At 31.2% G+C, this 23,276-nt stretch overlaps 3 protein-coding genes across 5 annotated transcripts; 2 read left to right on the forward strand and 1 right to left on the reverse strand.

The window, feature by feature from the left end:
- The first annotated feature begins 2,755 nt into the window (after positions 1 to 2,755).
- LOC103490458 (ultraviolet-B receptor UVR8-like) lies at positions 2,756 to 6,342 on the forward strand. 3 transcript variants are annotated; one of them, XR_007823286.1, is made up of 12 exons: positions 2,756 to 2,850; positions 2,951 to 3,159; positions 3,277 to 3,350; positions 3,452 to 3,536; positions 3,703 to 3,834; positions 4,091 to 4,312; positions 4,485 to 4,715; positions 4,807 to 4,922; positions 5,103 to 5,280; positions 5,630 to 5,720; positions 5,854 to 5,897; positions 5,986 to 6,001. XR_007823286.1 is itself a non-coding variant. In XM_051089282.1 (12 exons), exons 1-12 carry the CDS (start codon positions 2,846 to 2,848, stop codon positions 6,112 to 6,114), a joined length of 1,521 nt encoding a protein of 506 aa, XP_050945239.1. In that variant the 5' UTR covers positions 2,756 to 2,845; the 3' UTR covers positions 6,115 to 6,342. The 3 variants fall into 3 exon arrangements, 2 of the variants coding, with proteins under 2 accessions (XP_050945239.1, XP_008448203.1); XM_051089282.1 differs by having other exon boundaries at positions 5,103 to 5,285; positions 5,986 to 6,342; XM_008449981.3 differs by having other exon boundaries at positions 4,848 to 4,891; positions 5,103 to 5,285; positions 5,986 to 6,342.
- Positions 6,343 to 13,816: 7,474 nt separating this feature from the next.
- LOC103490481 (wall-associated receptor kinase-like 20) lies at positions 13,817 to 19,073 on the forward strand. The gene is made up of 4 exons (XM_008450007.3): positions 13,817 to 14,824; positions 14,920 to 14,985; positions 15,083 to 16,134; positions 18,719 to 19,073. The coding sequence occupies exons 1-4, from the start codon at positions 14,044 to 14,046 to the stop codon at positions 18,770 to 18,772; spliced, it is 1,953 nt and encodes a 650-aa protein (XP_008448229.3). The 5' UTR covers positions 13,817 to 14,043; the 3' UTR covers positions 18,773 to 19,073.
- On the reverse strand, positions 16,718 to 19,996 carry LOC103490490 (CASP-like protein 5B2). The gene is made up of 3 exons (XM_017044920.2): positions 19,523 to 19,996; positions 17,752 to 17,884; positions 16,718 to 17,110 (listed from the first exon to the last, which is right to left on the reverse strand). The coding sequence occupies exons 1-3, from the start codon at positions 19,651 to 19,653 to the stop codon at positions 16,907 to 16,909; spliced, it is 468 nt and encodes a 155-aa protein (XP_016900409.1). The 5' UTR covers positions 19,654 to 19,996; the 3' UTR covers positions 16,718 to 16,906.
- Between the last annotated feature and the right edge of the window lie 3,280 nt (positions 19,997 to 23,276).

The raw sequence follows: 23,276 nt of genomic DNA on the forward strand, positions 1-23,276 counted from the left end.
GAAAGAGATGTCTATGATATATAGTAATTGAATGGTTAGTTAGATTTGTGGTTTTGTTTTAAGGTAAAGTAGTTTAATTTAAAGAAAATAAAGGGAAGATAAATAATAATAATAATAATAATGTAATGAGGTATATAGCTAGGCTGGAAAAAATGTGTTGTTATGTGCATGTGTGTATGTTCATTAATTGACAAGATATGGTTCAAAGATTTTAGCCAAAGTAAAGGAGGTTTGTTCTTTGCATGTTTCATGGGATGTTCTGACTTCTACTTCAAACCCCTTGTGATCAACTACAGAAATATGTAATTTTCTTAATATATATATATATATATATAAAACACTTTTTTGTTTAAATTCTTTAATAAGAAAATTTGTTTAAAATATATATATATATATATATATATATATATATATATATATATATATATATATATATATATATATATATATATATATACATACTCATTATGGTTGTTAAATGCATCCATTTTTCTTTTACGAGACTAAACAACCAAATATAATAAATGATGTTAATCCTTTTGAAGAGAAGTTTTTGCATAATTAAATGTATAATATAAATTGTTATAGCCATCCTTCACTTGTACAAAGTTATTCATATTAGTTGAATGTTTGCTCAACTTTTTTTATCCTATCAACTTTCCCTTTCCTCAAAATCAAATCTTAAATTTTGTGTTGCAATTTTTACTTTAAAAGTTATTTTCAAAATTACTACTTCTCAATATAAAAATTATTTAGTTTTCTTCGTTTTATTGAAGTTAATTTAACATGATTTTGATTTTTTTTTCGAGATTCGAGAGTCAAATACATTTTAACTTACACTACAAGAATAAGGGAATATGTCAACACATAGATACGTCGGCAAGAATGCATCAGAAGAAGCTACGTCGACGCACAAACAAATGTCGGCAAAAACATCGTGAGAAAAGCGTCATGAAAAAGACTCTCGACGCACGAATGGGACGGCGTTGGCAAAATGTTCTTCTTACGACGTCGCTTTTTCTGAAGGCGTTGGCAAACCTCCGATTTTTTGTAGTTTTAGAGTATCTTCAAATATAGTAAAATAAATCAAAATATTTACAAGATATAACACATTTTCAAATTTTATTAATGATAAATACTAATGAATAATGATAGACTTTTATTAATATCTATCAAATTGATAAAAACACTTATATAATCCTCGTGATTATGTAATATAATCTAAAATTTTGTTATATTTTGTAAATATACATGGTAATTTAATCGTATTTACAAGTAAATTTTCATTTATCCCTACGTAGAAGTATAGTTTTTTAAATGGATAAATTAGAATGTTTAAAATGGAGTTGAATGCATGACATGATATATATGAAGTTAAAAGGGTAGAAATCAAAGTGATTTTCTGTCTCTATCAATGATCGTAGTAAAGGGTATTTAAATATTAAATAATAAATTTATCCCTCTAATCTCAAACTTTGAAAAGGGGGGGTTTTGGGTTAAAACTTCTGAAAGGCCCATTGCAGAGTTAGGTCATTTGGGAATGTGCCCACTCAATCCAACCTATACACCTTATCACCTCTCTTTCTACCCAACAATATGGGCAATACAATGGTCCATAATCTCTAACCTTTTCTTCACATGCCAATATCAATCTTTCATCTTTATCATCAATTCATTTCCCATACAACCCAACCTTGCTCCATGCATCACCAACCTTCCATTATTCACCAAAACATACTTGTTTCAAAATACGATCGACTATTTAGCTTCCAGTTTCATTTTCCTTTTCTTGATAATATAATTAATTTAAAGTGAATAAGTTTTTGACGTATGAGTTTTACACTGGTTTAACTCTATTCTTTTTAGCTTCCAATTTTGTATTATATTTATAAAATAAGGTTGTTAGTACTTGAATCTCGTTTATGTTGGACTTTGTTCTCCTTTTTCTATTACCTTCTCTTCAATTTAGTTAATCTCAATGTTGTTCGAATTGACCCACATAAAAGATTCTCATATTGATGTAGTGTTGAGTCTACACTTTGATGTTTAAATATAAGGAATGAATAGTCCGACCAAGTACAAGAAAGAAAAGAAAAAGGTTGGATCTGGAATGGTAGAACATGACTATTTGTGATGAAGTATTATCTAATACACAACTATAGTTCTTTTTAACAACAATGGTGTCAGAGGTGTTTCTAAGTTTGAGAGTGTAGAGTATCAATCTAGACTCAATTGATTATTTCTCAATTTGTATATATTAATTAGTTTGGTTGGTTGACCCAAATCCAAGACATTGACATTTCTCTAGCTCCTAAAACTAAAACGAGTTATAGGATGGATTTTGAAATTTGCTTTGGGAACATATGAAAGAAAAGGTATTATTGAGTTTGTTTTATTTATTTAGAGTGAATGATGAGTAGTAGAAGAGGCATAATGAATTAAAAATGGGATAGGAAGAAATGGAATAATTAAAATGATTAAAGAAAATAATGATAATTAAGAGTGAAATACGTGGCTTCATCCAGTGGGTGAGTTGAGAAATGGGAATCTCCATGAGACTTAAAACATTGTCTGACCCACGTGGCAAGCATTTGAAAAGGATTCTGATTCGAAAGTCTTTGGGGCTTCCAGAAACTTCTTACCTAAAACTAGTGGCTCCAAAAGATTAATCCTAAAAGCGGCCACGATTTCTCCACGTGTTCCCTTACCACGTCGATATCCGACGTGGCTCGTGTTACATCTCTGTAAATGATACGCCCCATTCATTTTTAATTCTGTTTTCTTTTCTTTTTTCTTTTTGGGTTGAATTTCCTTATGCGGAGGCATCGGAAACAGGGAGAGAAAGATGAAGTAAAAGCTTCCATTTTTATGTTTCTTTTTTTCTCTTTTTTTTTTCCGATTTAATTAAGATTTTCTTTGCCTTGTTATTTACCATCTTCTTATGGATTAGGGAGGAGAATGCAGCAGATCAGAACGGTGCAAAAATGGCCAACAAAATCGATGCCCTCGTTTATATGTGGGGTTATCTTCCTGGAGCCTTGCCGGATAAATCCCTTTTGCTCTCGCCGGAGCCCGTGCGTCTTCCAGGTTCAACCGATGGTGGGGATTCCTGGAAGGAAGTCTGCGGTGGTGGTTGTGGATTTGCTATGGCCATTTCAGGTTTTTAAACCTCTCGATCTTTGGATTCTTCTTGTTTCTTTTATTGTTTTCTTGAATTTTTGGTGGATGAATTTCGTTTGTGGATTTGGGTTTTTTTTTTTTTTTTTTTTTTTTTAGATTCGGGAAAATTAATTACGTGGGGTGCGGCGGATGAGGAAGGTCAAATTTATCTGACTTCCGGAAAACATGGGGTAATGTGGATGTTTGAATGAAAAACCCTCTTTGATTTTGTTTTGATATGCTTAGTCTTGGAATTGATTTGGAATCTTCTTCGAGCTGCAACATTGTTAAGGAGATTCCCGAGGCGTTTCCTTTTCCAACTGAGGATTTGGTCGTCAAGGCTGTTGCCGGTTGGGCTCATTGTGTCTCAGTTACAGGTGCTGTTTCATTCTATGTTGCAATCTAAATTTGTAAGGGAAGGAATTTCAGATGGTTTCTTGTTTTCTAGAAGATGTTATGTTGATGATATGATGGATTGTTCTATTCCTGTTCTTCCAATTTAAAGGACATTTCTCTGCTTAAGAAGTTATGATAAATGTACAGAGGCTGGCGAAGTGTACACATGGGGCTGGAGCGAGTGCATACCCTCCATGAAAACTTTGCGAGATTTGGCCATTGGAGGGGGTTTGTTGAAGGATTCTACTGGGAAACAAAGTTTAACTACAACTGAGCAAGGTAATGTTTAAGTTTATGTGGAAGAAACGATTGAGTCTTTTTTCAATTTTTGGTTTCATATGTGATCTGAAGGTACGTAAAGAGTGAGCAATCTCTATGGATTAGGTCCATTTAATTGTTCATATGCTTAATACGATTGAGTATCTTGACCTTATATACTTTCTAATTTGGTTCATGAAAACCCAATAAATGATCTGTTTCTAAATTTTGGTAAATTTGATATATAACATATATATATATATATATATTTGAATAGCTGGACCTCAAGACTCAAACGGAGTTGATAGAATGGACGACAATAAAAGGGTTGGAGAGGAAACTGCGAAACGAAGAAAAATCAATTCTGTCAAGGAAGATACTGAAATCTCAAGTCCAGGGGATGAGTTATTTACCACGTTACCTTGTCTTGTAAATTTTGGGCCTGGAGTGAAGATTACTGCAGTTGCTGCTGGTGGACGCCACACATTAGCTCTATCAGGTAAATCTCTGATGCAGGAACCACCCACGTGTCATGATTTGCAGATGTAATTTTACCTTTTGTGGTTACACTACATAGTTTTGTAGGTTATATGAAGTACGAAGATATGGAAGATTTTTGATGTAAAGAAAAAAGACACCCTGATGCATCATTATATTAACCGAAGTTTCAGATATGGGACAGGTGTGGGGTTGGGGCCATGGTGGTGAAGGACAATTAGGTTTGGGTACTCGGGTGAAGATGGTATCTTCCCCTCATATCATACCTTGCATTGAATTGCCTGCTTCTGCTAAAGATAGGTCTTCAGTAATTTATCAAGGATCCAAAGCTGCTGCTGGTAAAGTGCTAGGAAATTACGTGAAGGGGATTGCTTGTGGAGGTCGCCATAGCGTCGTAGTAACAGGTGGGGTTATGATAACCATTTTGGTTTTGTCTAAAAGTTGCAAGGTTGATTAAAAAACTTTCATAGTACTATCAATTCTTTTCTTTGCTAGTTTGCTTCACTCTGCTTATATGCTTATACGTACCATATCAGATACGGGGGCACTGCTTACCTTTGGATGGGGCCTTTACGGACAGGTCTGCTTTCTTTCCCTATCGTCTTTCTATGGTGAGGGTCTTCATGAAGATCAAATTATTAAGTCATTTATTATCTCTTTCAACACAAAGTTTTCCTAGATTCAAGCAATCAAGTAACTCAAGAATTATACTGTTGGTACCTTGGATCTTTATTGCTTCAAATACAAGATATTGTTCAATTATTTTCATATAACCGCTTTTTTCAATCCAGTGTGGGCAAGGGAACACCAATGATCTACTGAGACCGACGTGTGTGTCTTCTTTATCTAGTACCCAAGTGGAAAGCATTTCTGCTGGGTTGTGGCACACTGTTTGTATTACTGCTGAAGGCCTTGTCTATGCCTTTGGGGGCAACCAGTTTGGACAGTTGGGAACTGGTACTGACCAGGGTGAGGTACTTTTTCTGTTCCTCAAATCTCGTTTGATGCTCGATAAAAGATCAAGTAAAGTTGTTGGTTAGTTTGTTATTAGTTAGCCTGTTCAGAGTTGTTTAGAAAGAAAATGAACAATATAGCATTCTTTATTGCTTCAATCTAGCTAGCTGATTCTCTTTCAAATCAAGGAAATTTAAGAGATAAAGCATCTTCGTTTTTTCGTACTCAATACATAGCTTATAATAGGATCAGTAAACATCTTTGGTCTTTGATATCTGTTTCCTTCCCAGTATTTGAGAGATTTTATTGTCAAAGAGCATTCGAGTAGTCCTTAGTCTTGATAGAATTTCTTTTTCTATATTAGACCATACCAAGGCTTTTGGATGCTCCAATATTGGAGGGTAAACGTGCAAATAGAGTTTCTTGTGGTGCTCGACACAATGTCATACTAACAGGTATAGTACGTGTATGGTCTTACTATTCAGTCTATTAAAATAAACGTGGGTTGAACGATCCTAAGACATTTTTGTTCACCTCACATGTGTTATTTCTTGTTCTAATCTTGTCTTTTACTGATTGTTCTCAAAGATGATGGCCAGTTATTTTCGTGGGGTTGGAACAAATATGGCCAGGTATTAGTTCTTTCAACTTAAAAAGTCAGTTGTGATGTTATGATGTCTTGCTGCATTTGTACCTATATCTTTCACTTTTTTTCCACAGCTTGGTCTTGGAGATTCAATTGATCGCAACATACCATCCAAGGTATCTATCGAAGGATGTTTACCACGAAATATTGTTTGTGGTTGGTGGCACACGCTAATGTTGGCCGAAGTTGAACCATCAAAGTAATTGTGGAAAGATGTCAATATGAAGGGAATAACTCTTTTGTCATATATCATGTGGTTAATGTTTTAGTGCTGCCTGAACATCATTTGTTTGTTTAGATTCATTAGTTGAGTAGGAGTAGATATCAAACTTGAATCCTCCGTTTTGGATGGTTCATTAGAAGATGTAGTCAGATATTCCTCTTACTATTTTAAAATGGTAAGAAAATGAATATCCAATCTTTGCAATTAATATCTGAGTGGCTTTAGTCTCTTGCTATGGCAAAGCTAAACCAACCGACCCTCCCAAGTTAAAGTCTATTTTCTGTTCATTTTTTTTAAATACCATAACTGAATTATTAGTCAAATTTAAAAAATAAATACAAGTGTTCATAAACTACATTTTTTTAAAAAAATATGACTGGGTTTTTTAACCATCGTAGTAGTATATGTATGGCTTAGTTCTTTTTTAAAAAATTGTTTTTGAATCAGATAATTATTGCTAGATTTAATTCTTTGGTAGACTATTGACAAGACTTACACAAATAATAGACTCTATCACTAATGGCATATGTGTCTTCTTTTCGAATTACTTACTGTGATCAATTATTTGGACATCTTCCCTCTTGGGGTTAGCCTTTCAAATTTCTTGCATTTGATTAGCACAAGCTTCCTTACTGAAGCTTTCCTTACGAAGGAAAATCACCTTGAAATGATATCCCATTAATTGAACTTCCAATAATATCTTCTTTTTTTATATGTATATGTATTACTTCATGAACATTAGTTACAAGAAAACCTCAACTTATACATTTGAAACACACCAACACATGTTCAATGCCTACTTATATAAACACTTTTTATATTATTCTAAATCCCAAATTAGTCCTAAACAATACTCATGTGTATATATATACACTATCTCCAAAACCAAAAGTTATATATTAAATATAAATGATTTCAAATAACAAAACTAACAATAGTAGAAGAAGCCTAAGACGAGTGAGTGAAATATATGGAGATTGCTTCATATATTATTCTTTTTTCCTCCATATCTGATGTTCACCTAATCCCTTCCACATCCTAATTGTCTTTGCTTAAGATCATCATTCTCCACTTTGAACTTATTATATTCAAACCGCATGATGTTGCCTCATGATTTGAAAAATGACTTCATCTACGGCTCTTATTTCATCATGGGTCCTTGTAATTTTCAGTTTAGATAAAGTATGGTTAAGGGTTACTTCCAAATTCAAAATGGGTTTCGCATTCTATTTTAATTTTCTTGTGTTGTGTGTGATAGTGTGTGTGTGGGTGTGACAGTCTGGAATCTGAAGTATTTTGATTTTTATTGTGTATTATTGTGTACTTGTGCAGGCCTTATTACTCCATTGGCTTATCATTTACAATATCTTCCTATTTTATTTTAATGTTCTTTCTAATATTTGAAATTTGAATAAAATTAATTATTTGTTTGCTTGTTAGGTATATTCTATTTACTGTCTTTTCGGTTTAGATGAAAGATAAACTCCAAATTTTGCTCTATTCATGTTTCTTTGTAAAAACTAAGGATCACATCAAGTTGATGTTAAAATTATACAAAATACTCCTAAACTTTATACTATGTGATATTAAGTTCGAAAATATCCTTTAACTTTTATATATTTTTATCGATATTTTTGAATGAAAACTCCTTGAATCCTATTTGAACCAAATTGAATTGAATGCTACTTACTTTTTTTTAAAAAAATTTAAATATATTTATTTTAAATATTTTCTTATCAAAAGAAATAAATTAAAATAAAAACCACTTCTCAAATTTTGAATTAGATGATGTATAATCATTTATGTACTTACTTGCAAATTTTTACAATCTCAACTTACGTAATAATAGAAATCGTAATAATTATATAAGCTTGAGAGTTAACAATATTTAATATTTTGGGATCTAATTTCTATTATAACCATCGTAAATTTGAGGGTTCGACGTATCAGTTGAGAGATTAAATTTTACACCGAACAGTTTATTTGTACAGATATTGTAAACGGGTTCCATTTTGGAATTGTAATTTTAACCATCATCATATTTTAGAGTCAATCAAACACTTTTTTTTTTTTTTAATTTGTTCAATCCAAATTAGAGACTTAAGGTTGATATGAACGTTGGTGAAGAATACAAACAAATGAAAATAAACAAACGAAAGGACCAACCTTGTATCACAAGTTAATACCAAGAAAATTCCCAGAAAAAGAAGCAAATCAAAACCTAAAGAAAAGGAAAATATATATATATATATATATAAAATGATACTTTGGTGGGAGATTACAATGCAAATGGAAGTTTAGTTTGGATATACCTTTCTGTATCTATCAAAAGGACCCTTTAATTAATATTTAGTGTTCAAGAAGATTGGCTCTTATAATTAAACTTGAATTATATAAAAACCAAACCCCATCTTTCATTCTCTCTTCTCTTCAAAGAAATCAAAAGAGAAATTAGATGGAGGGTCTTATTCCATTCCTTTACAAAGCCATTTTACAATACAAAAATGGCAATAATGAAACCAACAATGATAATATGAATCAACCTTCTTCATATTGGTGGTGTGATGCTGATCATCAGTCTTCTTCTTCTTCTTCTTCTTCAGAAGCTTTATATGTAAGACTTGCAGGTGATGATCAAGATTACATTAATAGTAATACTAATGCTAAGAATAAGAATAATCTTCCCTTTCCTTCTTCTTCTTCTTCTTCTTCTTCCACTTTTAATGACACTAAAAGTGTCATAATATCATCTAATTCAGGGATTCAATCTCCTTTGTGTCATTTGCTTTCCAATAGAGTGGTTGCTTGAAAGGAGTAATATTAAAGTTGTAATTATTATTTTTTTTTTTGAGTTATATGTTGTTGGTTTTAAATGATGTGTATTAGTGCTTTGGATGTCAAAGGGTTGCGAGTTTGTGAGTATGTGTGTGAAGAAAGAAATCTCCAAAGGGAGAACTGTGTGTGTGTGTGTGTGTACCCTTAATTGTTAATGGAGGTTTGATTATTTGTATCTCTTCATAAGTTGTAAAGCCCAAAAAGGGTCATGTGTATTGGTTTTGTTGCTCAAACCAAAAATTAAAAATATAATTTTTAAGTGAGTATTTTTATTTTGTTAATTACACTCAAAATTAATTTAAGTTTAATGGAATACGTATCCTATATCTTTTAATCACTAGTTAACACATATTATATATCAATTGAAATATACATTCACTTGGTATTAGTTAGTATTAAAGATTCGTTATTTTTATTTGATCGTTTGTATTATATATACCCATTTCTTTTCGTTCATTTTTAATATCGTATAATTGGAGGAGAAAAGACCCATTTTATCAAGAAAATAATTGAGAAAAAAGAGGCACGTAGCAATTAAATTTAAAATAAAATATTAACATATACAACGACGTTTTAAAAAATTGCAAAGACTATCAGAATGATTTGTCAAAGACTATCAATAAGAGAAATCTATAACTAATAGACCACATTACAAATATTGGTTTTTCAATACTATATGAATCTATCAACCATAAAAGTCTATTACTAATAGACTTTATTATATAAAATATTGCTATATATAATTAATTATTATTTATGATAAAGAATAAAAAAAAAAAAAAAAGAAGATCCTAATCCTTTTCATTTTAACTTGGACTACACAAGAGGCCCACCCCATAGAAGCTCAAAGAATAGAGAATATGAAGCAAATTTGGGCTGCCCATATGCTTACTTGTAAAACATTGCCAATTTTGTGTGTTCAATATCCTCTTTTAAACCATTCATCTATAATTTATTTCCATAAACCCTTTATATAAAGATAGTTATAACTTATAAATATAATAATAAATACATTCTTTACTTAATCTCCCTTACCATTATTATTATTATTAGGCTAAAAGCACATTAGCATAACCTATATACCAAACTTTTGATTTGAATACCGATTGTTACGAGCTTTATATTAATAATTGACGTTTGGGTTATGTTATGTTATGTATTAGATGAAAAATAATAGTTAGAAATGTTATGAAATTAGAATAAAATAGAAAGATAGAAGGGGTTGGCTCCTGGGAATTTGGAAAGAAAAATTGGAAGAATCCATTCATAAGAAATCGGACCACGGCGAGACAAAAGTACTGAAGTTTGTTCTTTTTTGTTTACTTCAAGGAATAATGTGTTGTTGTTTGTTGCTCATCTCTCTCTATCTCTCTCTCTCATTTTCGTTTCTAACTTCAAACTTGGTTTCATCCAATTCATCTTTATCATTATGTCTCTCTTTCCATTTTTTAAACACCACACAACCATTATTCCAAATCATTTCCTTCTTCATCGTTTCTTTTAATTAATTTCCCCCTAATTTCTTGTCTTCATGTTTCGCCACACTAATCCAACTACTACTGTTGTTGTAATTAAAGATGTTAATGTGTTATTTCTACGTTGGATATATTTCTGTATATATCTTATGGGGAAAGATAATAAAATTTGATACAAAATCTATCCTTTTCCTCGTCCGATTTTGAGTCTTATTTACTTTTTTGATTGTATTAGCTTAGGTTTTAGGTTTCAAAATATTACAATTTTACTTTTGAGATTTCAATTTAATCTCTAAATTTTAACCATACTTTGTCTTACTTAACTATTTGTAAGATGATATTTGTTATGTTAAGATGTGTACACCTCGTCCAATGAGATAAGAGAGGTTTAAAAAAAGGAGGGGCAAGACAGAGGAAGGATAACACCTTAAATATACACTTCATTCCAATATAATTAATTAATTAATTAATCAATCAATCAATTAATATGTTGGAAAAATTCTTTAAAACACATAGTGTAGGTATCCTATAAACTTTTAATTTAACCTATTAACATTTTCGATAACTATTTTGGTTGTTTTGTTTTTGTTTTCGAAATCTAGACTTAATTTTCTCTCATGTCATACAAGCATCTTTCATAAATACAATGATTAAATTTATATTCCAACTTCAAAAACAACTTTTTAAAAAATGTACTTTTTTTTTTTTTTTTTTTAAATTTTCAAATTTTAAGTTCATTTTTTAGACTATTGGTCAAGTGTACATAAAAAATGAGCGAGTAGTGCTTATAGATATATTTTTTTCTAAAAAAAATTGTGGTTACCTCACATAATCTAACTTTTTTGTTTTTGTTTTTTTCTTTTCATCAACCTCTCTTGTATTAGTATCAATATATTGATATATTTGTAATATTAAAATTTCCGTACTATTACCATCAATATTTTAATCCTTAATTTCAAATGTTCTCGATAATGATAGTTTAATTCGTCAATTCAAAATATATTTTAATTAGGTTAATTTTCATAAATATAACAAATCGACCAAATATTACAGTCCATATAACAAAATTAAATAGTCTATGGAGTTGACCATTTTTTTAAAAATATTCTAGGTCTGTTCTTCCTTTTCATCATGTTTCTTCTCTTATTTTGTCATCTTTCTTAAATTTTTTTCTTTTTAAATAATGATCTTTTATTCAATTGATTTGTTTCCAAGTGTTATTTGGTTCAAAATCGTATATCAAACATAAAAGACAAATCTAAACTACAACGATCCTATAACAAAGAATCTTAAAAAAAATCATTTAGATTTGGTTACTCAAATCTAAATGATCTTGTCATGAACCAAATATATTATGCGTGGTCGCGTGTTGACTGTGTCATTATTGGTATTTTTCATCATGGGCATGTCAATTTTTTCTGTTTTCAAAATTGTTCTCTAACACGTAAATATTTTGCTACTTTCTTATATTTTTTAAAATATCCCTTTTAATTATTTAATTCTAAATATTTGTTTTTAATGATCTTTTTTATTACAAATTCTCTAACTTCTTTTTTCCTTCTAACAATCTACCTCACTTCATTCTACCAATTCTTTATTTAAATTCCATCCTATATCACCCCAATAAAAAGAAAATAAAACATATATGTCTGAATGTTATACATACATTTATGTGTTCATAATGAACCAGTCTAATTATATGTTTAGATTACATTTTCAAGTATTTAATTTAAAAATTAAGTTATTGTGAAAAAAAAAGAAATAGACTGTTTGGAAGCTACTCAAAACTATTTTTTTTAAGTATATTTTAAACAATTTTTACAATAATGAGTTTAAACAAAAATAAGCTTCTTGAAAAATATTTTTTTTCCTAAGTCAATCCAATTGAAACCCTAAATGTCAGTGGACGGAGAGAGGCTAGTTATCTTCTTCCCCACCTCCCATTTCATTCTTCATTTTCAAGTAGTTTTTCGTTTAATTTTATAATTGAATTTGGGCATAGGTTTTTCGAGAAATTAGTAGGGTAAGATTTTCTGCACGAAATTATTTTTTATTAAATTTTTTTTCCTAAACTTTTTTTTTTAATTTTTAAAAACCAATGAAATGACATTTTAAAGAAAAGTTTTCAATTTAAATAGCTACGTTCTCTAGATAGTGAAATCTCGCTTAAATGATTAATTTTTTCGTGAATTCTTATTTAGTTAATTAACTTTTCATTAAGAATTCTTAAAATATTTAAAAGAAATAAGATAAAATTTCATATTAAGTTATTAAATTGTTCCATCATCGGTCTCTAGAAAATTAGTCAACTCAACTCTAATTCTAGTGTTATACGTCCATAACAATCTAGAATTGTATTGAATCTAAATATATTATTTTAAAATTTTTAATAAATAAAATGTACACTAAATAATTGAAATTTCATCCGTTAAAAAAGCATATTTGTTTTAAATGGAAAAACTATTAAAAATATTTATAACAATAATAAATACTTTATTTTCTTCGATGATAAACCTACGTCTATTCAAGTCAAAATGTACAAAATCAAGTATATTGGAGTTTTGTTCTTTAGTTTTTTTTTTTTTTTTTTTTGTCTAAAGTTTAAATAGTTTATTTTTGTTATTATTATTATTATTAATAAAAGAACCTGTGACTGTAGTAAAAGGTATTATAGTACTCATGACATTAATTTTCAAACCAAAACATAGTTTACTTTACTGTCATACAAAGCTCAATATGGTTGAAGAATTCATCCTTCACATATTGTGAAAAAATAGAAAATGAAAACAAAACTTTCCTTATTATAATCCTAATTAATGTATACTTACTGACTTACAAATTCAATTGGATATTATTTTATAAAAGACTTTGTACTCACTAACTCCTTCATCTTATTACCTATATTAATTTAATTTAAACTTAAAGTTATTCGAGTTTCGAAAAAGTACTTTGCTTTAATCGAAAACAACACAATTCTTTTCTACAAAAGTAAAATTAATGGCTCAAATATTTAAACACAATTCTAATATCTTGGAAAGTTGTAAACTTAAATTCTATTATTTGATCACATTAGTCAAACTAATAAGACACTAATCCACCCCATCAAACAAAATAAATTTGATAAAAAAAAAATCATCCTACAATTTTCAAAAACGTGCATCATGATATGTCTATAAGATGCATAGTTATTAAATTATGAATAATACTTGGATACATCCATTTTATACATCTTACTCTCTCGTAACAAAAAAAAAAAAAAGAGAACAAAATTAACATATTTTTGTTGAATTACAATGGGATAAAACCAACTTTTATTTTTCTCAATATGTCATTATAATAACATTAACCATAATGAATGATTATGATTATGCTTATGCTTAATGAACTCCATTTATAATTGAAATGTTATGTAATTCGTATTGTAGTCATAGTGATGCTCGCAATCTTCTCCTTCTTTATGCATTGGGAACCCAAATCAGTCCCCACTAGTAAAGTTCAAAACTTTTTGTAGTTTTATCAGTTACGAACTTACGACCATGCACACAAATCTCTTCTTCCTCTCATCATTCAATCATTTCTCTCTTCTCCACTTCTAATTAATGGAAACCCATCTTCCCTCCCTGTTTTTTCTTCTCATTTTCCTCTCATTTCTCCTCTGCTGCCCGGCCAAGCGCTGCCCGGACTGCGGCCGCACGCCGGTGCCGTACCCACTCAGCACGAGTCCGGATTGCGGTGACCCTCTTTACAGAGTCCGGTGCGCCGCCGACAAGCTCTGGTTTGAGTCTGTTAATGGGTCTTCGTATTTGATCACTTCCGTTAATCCGGTAGCTCGGAAGCTGATCATCCGGCCGCCGGGGTTGGCCAAAAACTCCTGCGTGTCATCGGATTTTGGAACCCATGGTTTTTGGCTCGACACGCGCCTTCCTTTCACCATTTCCGAAAGAAACACGGTTTTGCTCTATAACTGTTCGATGGAAGTTCTGGAAAATAATTGGAACTGTTCACCCGATAGCGTCTGTCATGACTTTATCAAGCAGAATCCGGTGGCAATGGCAGCGTGTAAGGCGGCGCCGACGTGCTGTTGGTACACGAGTGGCGGTTCCTTGACTGCGTATAGAATCAGGGTGCGGAAGGAGCGGTGTTCGGCTTATGAATGTTTCGTGAATTTGGGTGGTTCTGGTCCGGCGAAGAAGTGGCCGGAACCTGGGGTGGAGATTCAATGGGCGCCACCGCGAGAACCGCCGTGTCGTGTGGCTATGGACTGCCGGAATTGGGAGAATTCTGCTTGTTTGCTGGACCATACAAACGCCAAGCAGATGAGATGCTTATGTAAGGTGCCTTTCAAGTGGGATCCTGTAAATGGATTGTGTAATGGCAATAGTGAGTAATTTTAGTAACATTTACACAATATAAATTCATTATTTGAATGTTTTGTCTGTAATCTTTGATGACATGAAATCTTTGATTTGACGTAGATTTGAAAATACAGAACAAGACAATTCATAAGAAGCACAAGAAGATGCCTGTTATTCTTGGAGGAGGTCTGTAAGTCAAAGGCAAAAATTATGGTGTATTCATTTGAGTATAAAACTAGAATGAACTAACTTAACAGTGCTGTGTAAACTTCTTCATTCTCAGCAATGGCGGGAGTATTTTTAATGGTGATTGGAGGCTCAATCATGTTTGTAATTTCCAAAAGACGTGGACAGCTTCCAAAAGGGAACGAGCTGAGTTCAAAACAAGTTCGTGAAGTGATTCTAACTGCGAACAGCAGTGGAAAATCGGCGAGGATGTTCACAACCAAAGAGATAGCGAAGGCCACAAACAACTTCTCCAAAGAGAACTTGCTTGGTTCTGGTGGCTATGGGGAAGTCTTCAAAGGCAATCTAGAAGATGGAACTTTAATAGCTGTTAAACGTGCCAAGTTGGGTAGCATGAAGGGAATTGATCAAATCCTAAACGAGGTTCGGATTCTTTGTCAGGTGAACCATCGATACCTTGTTCGTCTACTCGGATGTTGTCTCGAACTCGAGCAACCACTCTTAATATATGAGTACATCTCAAATGGGAACCTATTTGATCACCTTCATGGGAATACTAGTTCAAGCAAGTGGCCACCATTGACATTGAGTCGTCGACTCTACATTGCTCGGCAAACAGCCGATGGCCTTGCTTATCTCCACACTTCAGCCATGCCTCGAATCTATCACCGAGACATAAAGTCAAGCAACATTCTACTAGATGAGAAGTTGAATGCCAAAGTAGCTGATTTTGGGCTGTCTAGATTGGCTATAACTGAATCAAGCCATATTACAACTGGGGCTCAGGGAACATTAGGTTATCTAGACCCAGAATATTACCTAAACTTTCAATTGACAGACAAGAGTGATGTTTACAGTTTTGGAGTTGTCATGTTGGAGCTATTGACTTCTGAGAAAGCCATTGATTTTAATAGAGAAGAGGAAGATGTAAATTTAGTAGTTTATATCAAGAAGATCATCCAAGAAGACAGATTGATGGAGGTTGTTGATCCTGTGATTAAACATAGAGCAAGCAGAGTTGAAGTGGAGATAATCAAAGCATTGGGGTCTTTAGCAGCAGCTTGCTTGGATGAAAAGAGGCAGAATAGACCTACCATGAAAGAAGTTGCTGATGAGCTAGCCAACATTATTTCCATTCTTAATAACGAGGTTAGAAATATTGAATAACTGTAAAGCTACCTTTTTGACGATTTTATTTTGTCTGAGTTTCCTATATAAAAGAAGAGAAAAATGAAAAAAGATGCAAGCAATTACTCCATAGACATGTATTACTTAGCTTCAATTCCAGGTTTAATTATTAAGGTCATTCAGTATACCTTGAACTGTCACAAATTCACAATCTTCTTATTTCGACCCTTTTTCTAATTTTTGTTTTTTCTTAATAAATAGATATTAAAGTGAACAAGATCTTCTTCAATTCTAACGCTAGATTCAAATCTAATCAGATCAAACCTTAGCATAGAACATTGTGAATGTTGACCTTGCTGCACATCTTATAACTGCCATTAAGAGGTGGACAACTGTACAAAGAATCCTAGGAAAACATGTTCTAAGGTCCTAAGTATGTGTGCAAATTGGAGAAATATATGGTCCTTTATGACAAAGAAACTGTATTATTTAATAAACATGAAAGATTCTCATAGTAAAGAATCAATATAACAGATCTTCCTCAGAAGCACATAAAATTACAAATCATCCGTGTAAGCTTTTCAGGTAGGGAATGAACTAATCATAGAAAAACTGGACCAGATTGGGAACATCTCTTTTGTTTTAAAAACGAAGAGTTCGTACAAGAAACAAAATGTCAAAAAATGAATGTTATAAAAAGGAGACTATTTACAGATCATATTCGGGGGGGGGGGGGGGGGGGGGGGGGGGTTGGGAATACTGTAAAAGGCTTGCTTTTGCAAGCCTGAGTTTTCTAAACTGAGGCTAATAGAATCCAGAACATGACATGCGATGACATAGCAATAAGAGCCCAGGTGATAAAAGCAAGAGCTATGGAGATCTGAAACATGCTACAAGGAAGTTCTTTATGAAACTTGCACACGTCCAAATCTTTGGCATAAAGAAAAATAATCCCAGCCGACGAACTCGCAGCAGCAAGGGTTAAAGTGGCTGTCACCTGCATATTTTATACATTACTTTACATTTCATTTCAAACCAAACCAAACCAAACCAGTGTTAACTTTTCAAAGACTTGAGGAAACAATAAGACAACAAAGATTTTTGAGTTGCTACATGAGATAGAAAGAAAGATGTAATAGAACCCAAATTGTCTGGACGAGACGTCAAAGTAGCTCCTCAGAATAGGCAATATACCGAGTTGATCTATCTCAAGAGGACATAATATTTGCCCATTTTCCATAAAAAAAGACGATATGTGTTCAATGGTTCATATGAACAGCAACTCAAACATTGACTAATTTTGGCCCATTTTGCACAAAAAAGCACCCTAATTAAACCAATTTAAGCTTCACCAAAAAGAAAAGAAGCATTAAAAAACAAAAAACCAACTAGAGTGTTCCAAGTTAAATTCCATTTAGCAGGTCTCATAAAAAACAATAACCATACATTATCAAATGCAAACTTAAACTAAGTTAAGTTGAATAAAGGCACGAGAATGATTAAAGACATCCATGAACAATCAAACACAGAGTTAAACAAACAAGTGATAATTTGAGTAAAGTCAGGCCAATGAGGACGTTTATGTTTCTAATTGAAGAAATAAGAAACATTAACAAATTCAGGGGATAAGATAAATACCCAATCACCAACAACAAACAAACTGACTAATATTGGGTTTTGAAGGTCTCTTTTTCTCCTCAAAGCATACATATCAAGGCATGCAAGTCCGAAGCTCCAAAGCACTTGTAGTCCCATTGATGCAATCAAATAGCTGAATCGAAAATAAAACATACCAGTCAAAATTATGAAGAAATATAAACATAATAATTGTAAGTGGCAATGATTTTATATATATATATATATATGAGAAAATTGTAAATAGCAATAATTAGGACTAGCCACACATTTCCCAGCTCAATCAGGTCTATCAATTCAAGATTAAGGCAAGAGGCATTTCTAAGGTGTTTCTTTCACAATGATTAGGACTAGCTCTTAGGAAAAAGAGCTTGTTTCAGTCAGATTATGAGCAAGACTGTCATTCTATTCAGTGGCCAACTGAAACACTCCTAAACACAGCACTTCTCATCTTCTAAGTCCTGACAAAGGTAAAATATACAAAATGCATATCTCATGCTAACCTCAAGTAAATTTTGCTATAAAAGAACATATCACGGAAATTCCCACCAATATAGATATGGGTCTAAAATGATGGAGAAATGTGATAGGTCCCGAATGATTTACTAAATAGATGAACCCTGGGGAGTTTGAGATCTCCCCCTTTTCCTTAAGGCTCAACAAGAGCTACAGAAAGAAAACTGTCGAAAGATGTAAAACGACTCCCCTTTCTCAGTGCCCTTAAGAGGACTTTTTTTCCACACTAACAGAATCCCTATGGGCCAAAACAACCACACACACCCACATTCACGAATAACTTTCTTCCTTTCTTTTTTTTTTTTTTTTTTTTTGATAATGTATTGTAATACAACTTAGTGGTGGGGGGATTTGAACCCGAGGCCTCTAGACCTCGGGTACACACAGGTACCAATTCAGTTGAGCTCATGTTGGCAATAACTTTCATTCCTTACTAATTAACATTATTTTGCAGATCCCTTTTCTCTTTCCTATTTCTCCAAGTATAGACCTTAGTAATTGGGGCTGATTCAAATTGTCAACCGTAGAATCCGAGAGGACAAGAAGAAAAGTTATCAAAATTCACCATGTACCATATTAACACTCCAGCCTCTTCAATCATAGAACTATGTCCTATTTGACAGCAGACTAAATGCAGGCAAACAATGTCAAAGTTTGAGGATTTAAAACTGTATGCTGTATTACACACCAGCCAGACTTCGGTATGGGATAAAACTAAACCAACCACTATAAGAAATTAGTCTTTAAAATGTCACCTTAAACAGGAACCAAATAAGACCTCGGGTTAAATTCGATAATGGTGCAGGTTGATTATCATACATTACATATTTTTGCAAATGCTACGTTTCGAATTTTGCAGCCCTGACTTTGCTTTCACCAATAACCAGATAACTTTGACAAGTTGGATTTGAAAAAACGCTTTTGACATTGCACAATTATATCATACATGTCAAACTCTACACACTCTATAAAGAACACAGATCAGGAATGCATATTATTATTTCATAATCGTCTCCCACTTTCCATCTTGGGTAAGAAAATTCCCAGTTACCAAAATCACCCAAAAGAGGAATGAACTTTATCGCTTATCAAGTTAAAGAAAGAGGTCATATCTCAAGTAGTAGGGGGCTTCTTTCAAGGGGAAGCAAGCGCTTTTTCTTCTAACATAATCATAGACTCAATACAATAAACAAAATCGAGAAATGATTGTGTTAAGTTAGTTATTCGGAAGCTAGAGCAGGGAAAGAAATGGAAATACCAAAAAGCAGTGAAGCTAGAGAAACCCAAAGCAGAAACCATAACTCCGATTGAAGCAGCTGCAAATGCAGATTGACCTATTCTCAATGCTAGTCCACTCATCGTCCCCGGTCTTCCAATTAAATCCTTCATTTTTTTTTCCCCTTTTCAATCCTCCACCTCCAGGCCAGCCCCCAGGCCGGGGGATTGATCGGTGGGTCTTCTTCCCAAACGAGGAGCCAATAGGAAACCCAAACCCAATCGGAATCCGGTCAATTCCAAGTGCCAAACTGATGAAAATCAAAAAGAAGAACAGACACAAAACCCAAGAATCTTCTAATTTCCAATAATGTTATAAAAAGAATTCGGAGTTGAAGAAGAGAAAAGGAAGCTAATATGGTCTGAACGAGGATTGCAAGAAGAAGAATCAAACCCCACCAAATGGTTGAGTTGAAGAAATAAAAAGATTGGGATTTGATTTACCCGTTCTTCTTTTTTTCCTTTCATTATGAGCTTAAAGAAACAATTACTTTGTTAATTACTTCGTTAATCACTTTAGTTATTGTGAAGTGGGCCCAGCTTTAGTTAGTTTTCTTTAGCTTTAGTACAGACTCACTCAATGACACTCCTACTTGGAATTTCATTTTCTTACCTTTTTCTTTCCCTTTTTTTCTATTGCCACAAAACACTTCTTCTTCTTTTCCCTTTTTCTTCTTCTTCTTCTTCTTCTTCTTCTTCTTCTTCTTCTTCTTCTATGCCTAACCTTAAATCAAAATCAAAATATGAATTTTGCTTTTTTCCTTTCTTTTTTTTCTCTAATTGAATTATACCTTTACATTACTATTCTATTTATCATTTTTTATATGCTAAAGTGAGCCTTAGTCTAAGGACTAATATATATAAAAGGAATAGATATATATAAATCATTTTTAAATATATATTTAAACATAATTACAATGAAGGAAAAATATGTAAATGACACAACTATCGAAAATAAGCAAAATTTCAAATTTAGTAATATCTATGCATGCATTGATCGATACAATCTAAAAATTTGACTATATTTTGTAACTACTTTGATTTGTTATACTATATTTAAAAATGTCACCATGATAAATTTTAAAATAAATTGTCGTTGTCATAAATGTCATTAAAAAAATTGTAAATTTAGTTTATGAAATGATACTTCCAATTGATTGTTAAAAAATAAAGAGGTATTTCAAATATCGTAAGAAAGTCGAGATTATTTACAAATATAGCAAAATCTATCCAATTTTCCACGACTCGTTTAATTTTTTTGTTATATTTTCTAAATAGTTTCAATTTTATTATTATTATTTGTTTCATTATATAAGAAATTTTCAAAAATAAATGGTACTGTTTGATGAGAAAAGAAAAAAAAAAAGGAAAGGAAAGGATCGATACAAATTATGAAATTTAAAAATGAAACTGATCGTAATTAAAACTAACTTTAAGGTAATGAATTAAGTAATTGCTTTATCAAGACAAATAATAGATTTCTTATAACTATATCATTGTCATTGATATATTGAGTTGAATTCTAAAATGAATGTTGTGTTTTTACTAGGTCTTGCACGAAACTATCTTATGTGGTGAAGCTATCAAGCAAGTACTGATTGGCGTTTAGTTGGTGACAACTTATCGTAATGTAGTTACTCGTAGCAATACCTTTTCTTATTTAGTTTCTTTGTAAAAATATTACCTAGAATTAGTTACTAAATATTTTGCTTATATATTTGTCTGTTTGGGGTCATTTGGTAGTTTTTTCTTGTACTTAGTGAATTTATTTGTAACAAAATTATCTACATTATGATTGCTATATATTAAACTCTTCTTATTTTTATTTGTACTTTAGTTTTTTGTTAAAATAGAATTAGTTAACGACGGAGATCTCGTGTAATGACAATAATCAAAGAAATTATTAAGAGATGTGTAATATATTGACAATAAAAAGTAAAAATATGAGATTTTGTGACGATAAAAATATGTCGTGATAGAACATTCAATATTATTTTTTAATATAAAATATTTGTCATGGCTTCAAATATTCTTGATAATAAAAGATCATGGTTTTTATAGTATATTTATATATTTATATATATACATTACCAAAACTTGTATATTTATCGAGTAATTTCATATTTTCACATTTTTATTGTTTTTTTTTATGTTGATTGAGCAACTCTATCTTTACTTTTCTCTTTATGCTTTTCATTGATTCAATCTTTTTTTTTTTTTTGTTAATCTACCTTTCACATTTAAGATTTGTTTGGTTTAAGGATTTAAAGATGTCTGAAAATAAAGAATAGAATGTCTGGAAATAAAATATTACTATATTTGGTCTTGCATGAAAAATGTTGATTAAAACTTAGTAGAAAACAAGTATGTTTGGATTTAATTTATGAAATTAAGTACTAAAATCTTATATAATTTTAATAGATTAACTCATTATGCAATCTATTCTATATATGGATTAAACATTAATTAATTAAAAATAAAAAATAGTTTTAATTATAATTTTCTTTAAAGAATGAGTAACTGGAATTAATCCATCTATTGAATGCAATATTAATTTAATGAGGTTTATAATAAATTAAGTCCAACGTGAGTAATTTCAATTTCAATTAATTAATAAAAGACAAATATATTTTGGAAACAATTTTTTGTATTAAAAGTGAAAAAAAATAAAAATATTATATATTAATAAAGAATACTAAAAGGTTTTATATTTTGATAATCAATAAACTAATTGAATTAATCACAAATAATTAATCGATTATAAACATTTTTAATAGTAAATAATTAAATAGCAATTTCATCTTCCAAAACGCAAACTTAATAACTTCAAAATCAATAAACCAAACTACCTCTAACAGTTTCAAAATAAAATATTATTCTTTAGGGTTAATGATAACGATTTTAAGAATAATAATTAATTATTTAATAATATTTAAAAAAAATTACAAATATAGCAAAGTCTATCTCGATTTCTATCGCTGATAAACTTTGACAGATTTTGCTATACTTACGATTTTTTAAAAAATGTTGTTATATATTTGATTATTTTGAATGTAATTGTTATATTTGCAATCATTCATATTCTCTTAACCAAATAGTTACATATGCATCGTTGATTCTGATTCAATTTTGATGAGTTATCTAAACAATGGTGGATCCAAAATTTTTGTATAGGAAGACACTATATAATAAAAACAATAAAAAGATGTAAAAGAAATATTAATAACTTCAAAGATTAATTAATTTAATACATATTACAATTGTCCTCCACGAGTTTTCATATTTTAAAATCGATCTATGATAAGTTTATTATTTAACTTATCCAATAAATCTTTCTCAATATAAGCTATAAGACAATCATTCATCCATGAATCTCTCATTCGATTGCGCAGTCGAGTCTTCATAATATCCATAGCAGAAAATGTTCTCTGTACAGTAGTTATTGCAACCGGTAAAATCAATACTAATGTGAGCAAGCGATAATTAAACTAATGGATAGACCTTATCTCTTTTTGTAACAACCATTTTCACTGCAAGATCACCAATGCTTTTTAGTTCAACAAACTCTGAACGCATATCAATAATGTAATTTTGAAGTTGATCATCAAACATAGAGAGTTCAATAGCTGAAAAGTCTCTTGGATAAAACTGAGCAAGTCGACTAAGTTTTTGTCTATCAAAAGTAGCAAATGAATTACGAATTCAAACAGTACTTGATTTAGTAAAACGATTATTTA

This window comes from Cucumis melo, chromosome 8 (assembly GCF_025177605.1).
Source record: "Cucumis melo cultivar AY chromosome 8, USDA_Cmelo_AY_1.0, whole genome shotgun sequence".
In the NCBI taxonomy this organism is placed as follows: Eukaryota; Viridiplantae; Streptophyta; class Magnoliopsida; order Cucurbitales; family Cucurbitaceae; genus Cucumis; species Cucumis melo.

What these genes read in the sequence shown, in the direction of transcription:
- LOC103490490 (XM_017044920.2), bottom strand. Translation starts at nt 19,653, where the DNA reads ATGAAGGATTTAATTGGAAGACCGGGGACGATGAGTGGACTAGCATTG. An exon ending in TCTAGCTTCACTGCTTTTTG is followed by an intron (nt 17,885 to 19,522) that starts GTATTTCCATTT and finishes TTTTCGATTCAG; the next exon opens with CTATTTGATTGCATCAATGG. An exon ending in TGTTTGTTGTTGGTGATTGG is followed by an intron (nt 17,111 to 17,751) that starts GTATTTATCTTA and finishes TAAAATATGCAG; the next exon opens with GTGACAGCCACTTTAACCCT.
- LOC103490481 (XM_008450007.3), top strand. Translation starts at nt 14,044, where the DNA reads ATGGAAACCCATCTTCCCTCCCTGTTTTTTCTTCTCATTTTCCTCTCA. An exon ending in GCCTGTTATTCTTGGAGGAG is followed by an intron (nt 14,986 to 15,082) that starts GTCTGTAAGTCA and finishes CTTCATTCTCAG; the next exon opens with CAATGGCGGGAGTATTTTTA. An exon ending in TTTCCATTCTTAATAACGAG is followed by an intron (nt 16,135 to 18,718) that starts GTTAGAAATATT and finishes ATTATTTTGCAG; the next exon opens with ATCCCTTTTCTCTTTCCTAT.
- LOC103490458 (XM_051089282.1), top strand. An exon ending in TCATTGTGTCTCAGTTACAG is followed by an intron (nt 3,537 to 3,702) that starts GTGCTGTTTCAT and finishes ATAAATGTACAG; the next exon opens with AGGCTGGCGAAGTGTACACA. An exon ending in CTGGTACTGACCAGGGTGAG is followed by an intron (nt 5,286 to 5,629) that starts GTACTTTTTCTG and finishes TTTCTATATTAG; the next exon opens with ACCATACCAAGGCTTTTGGA.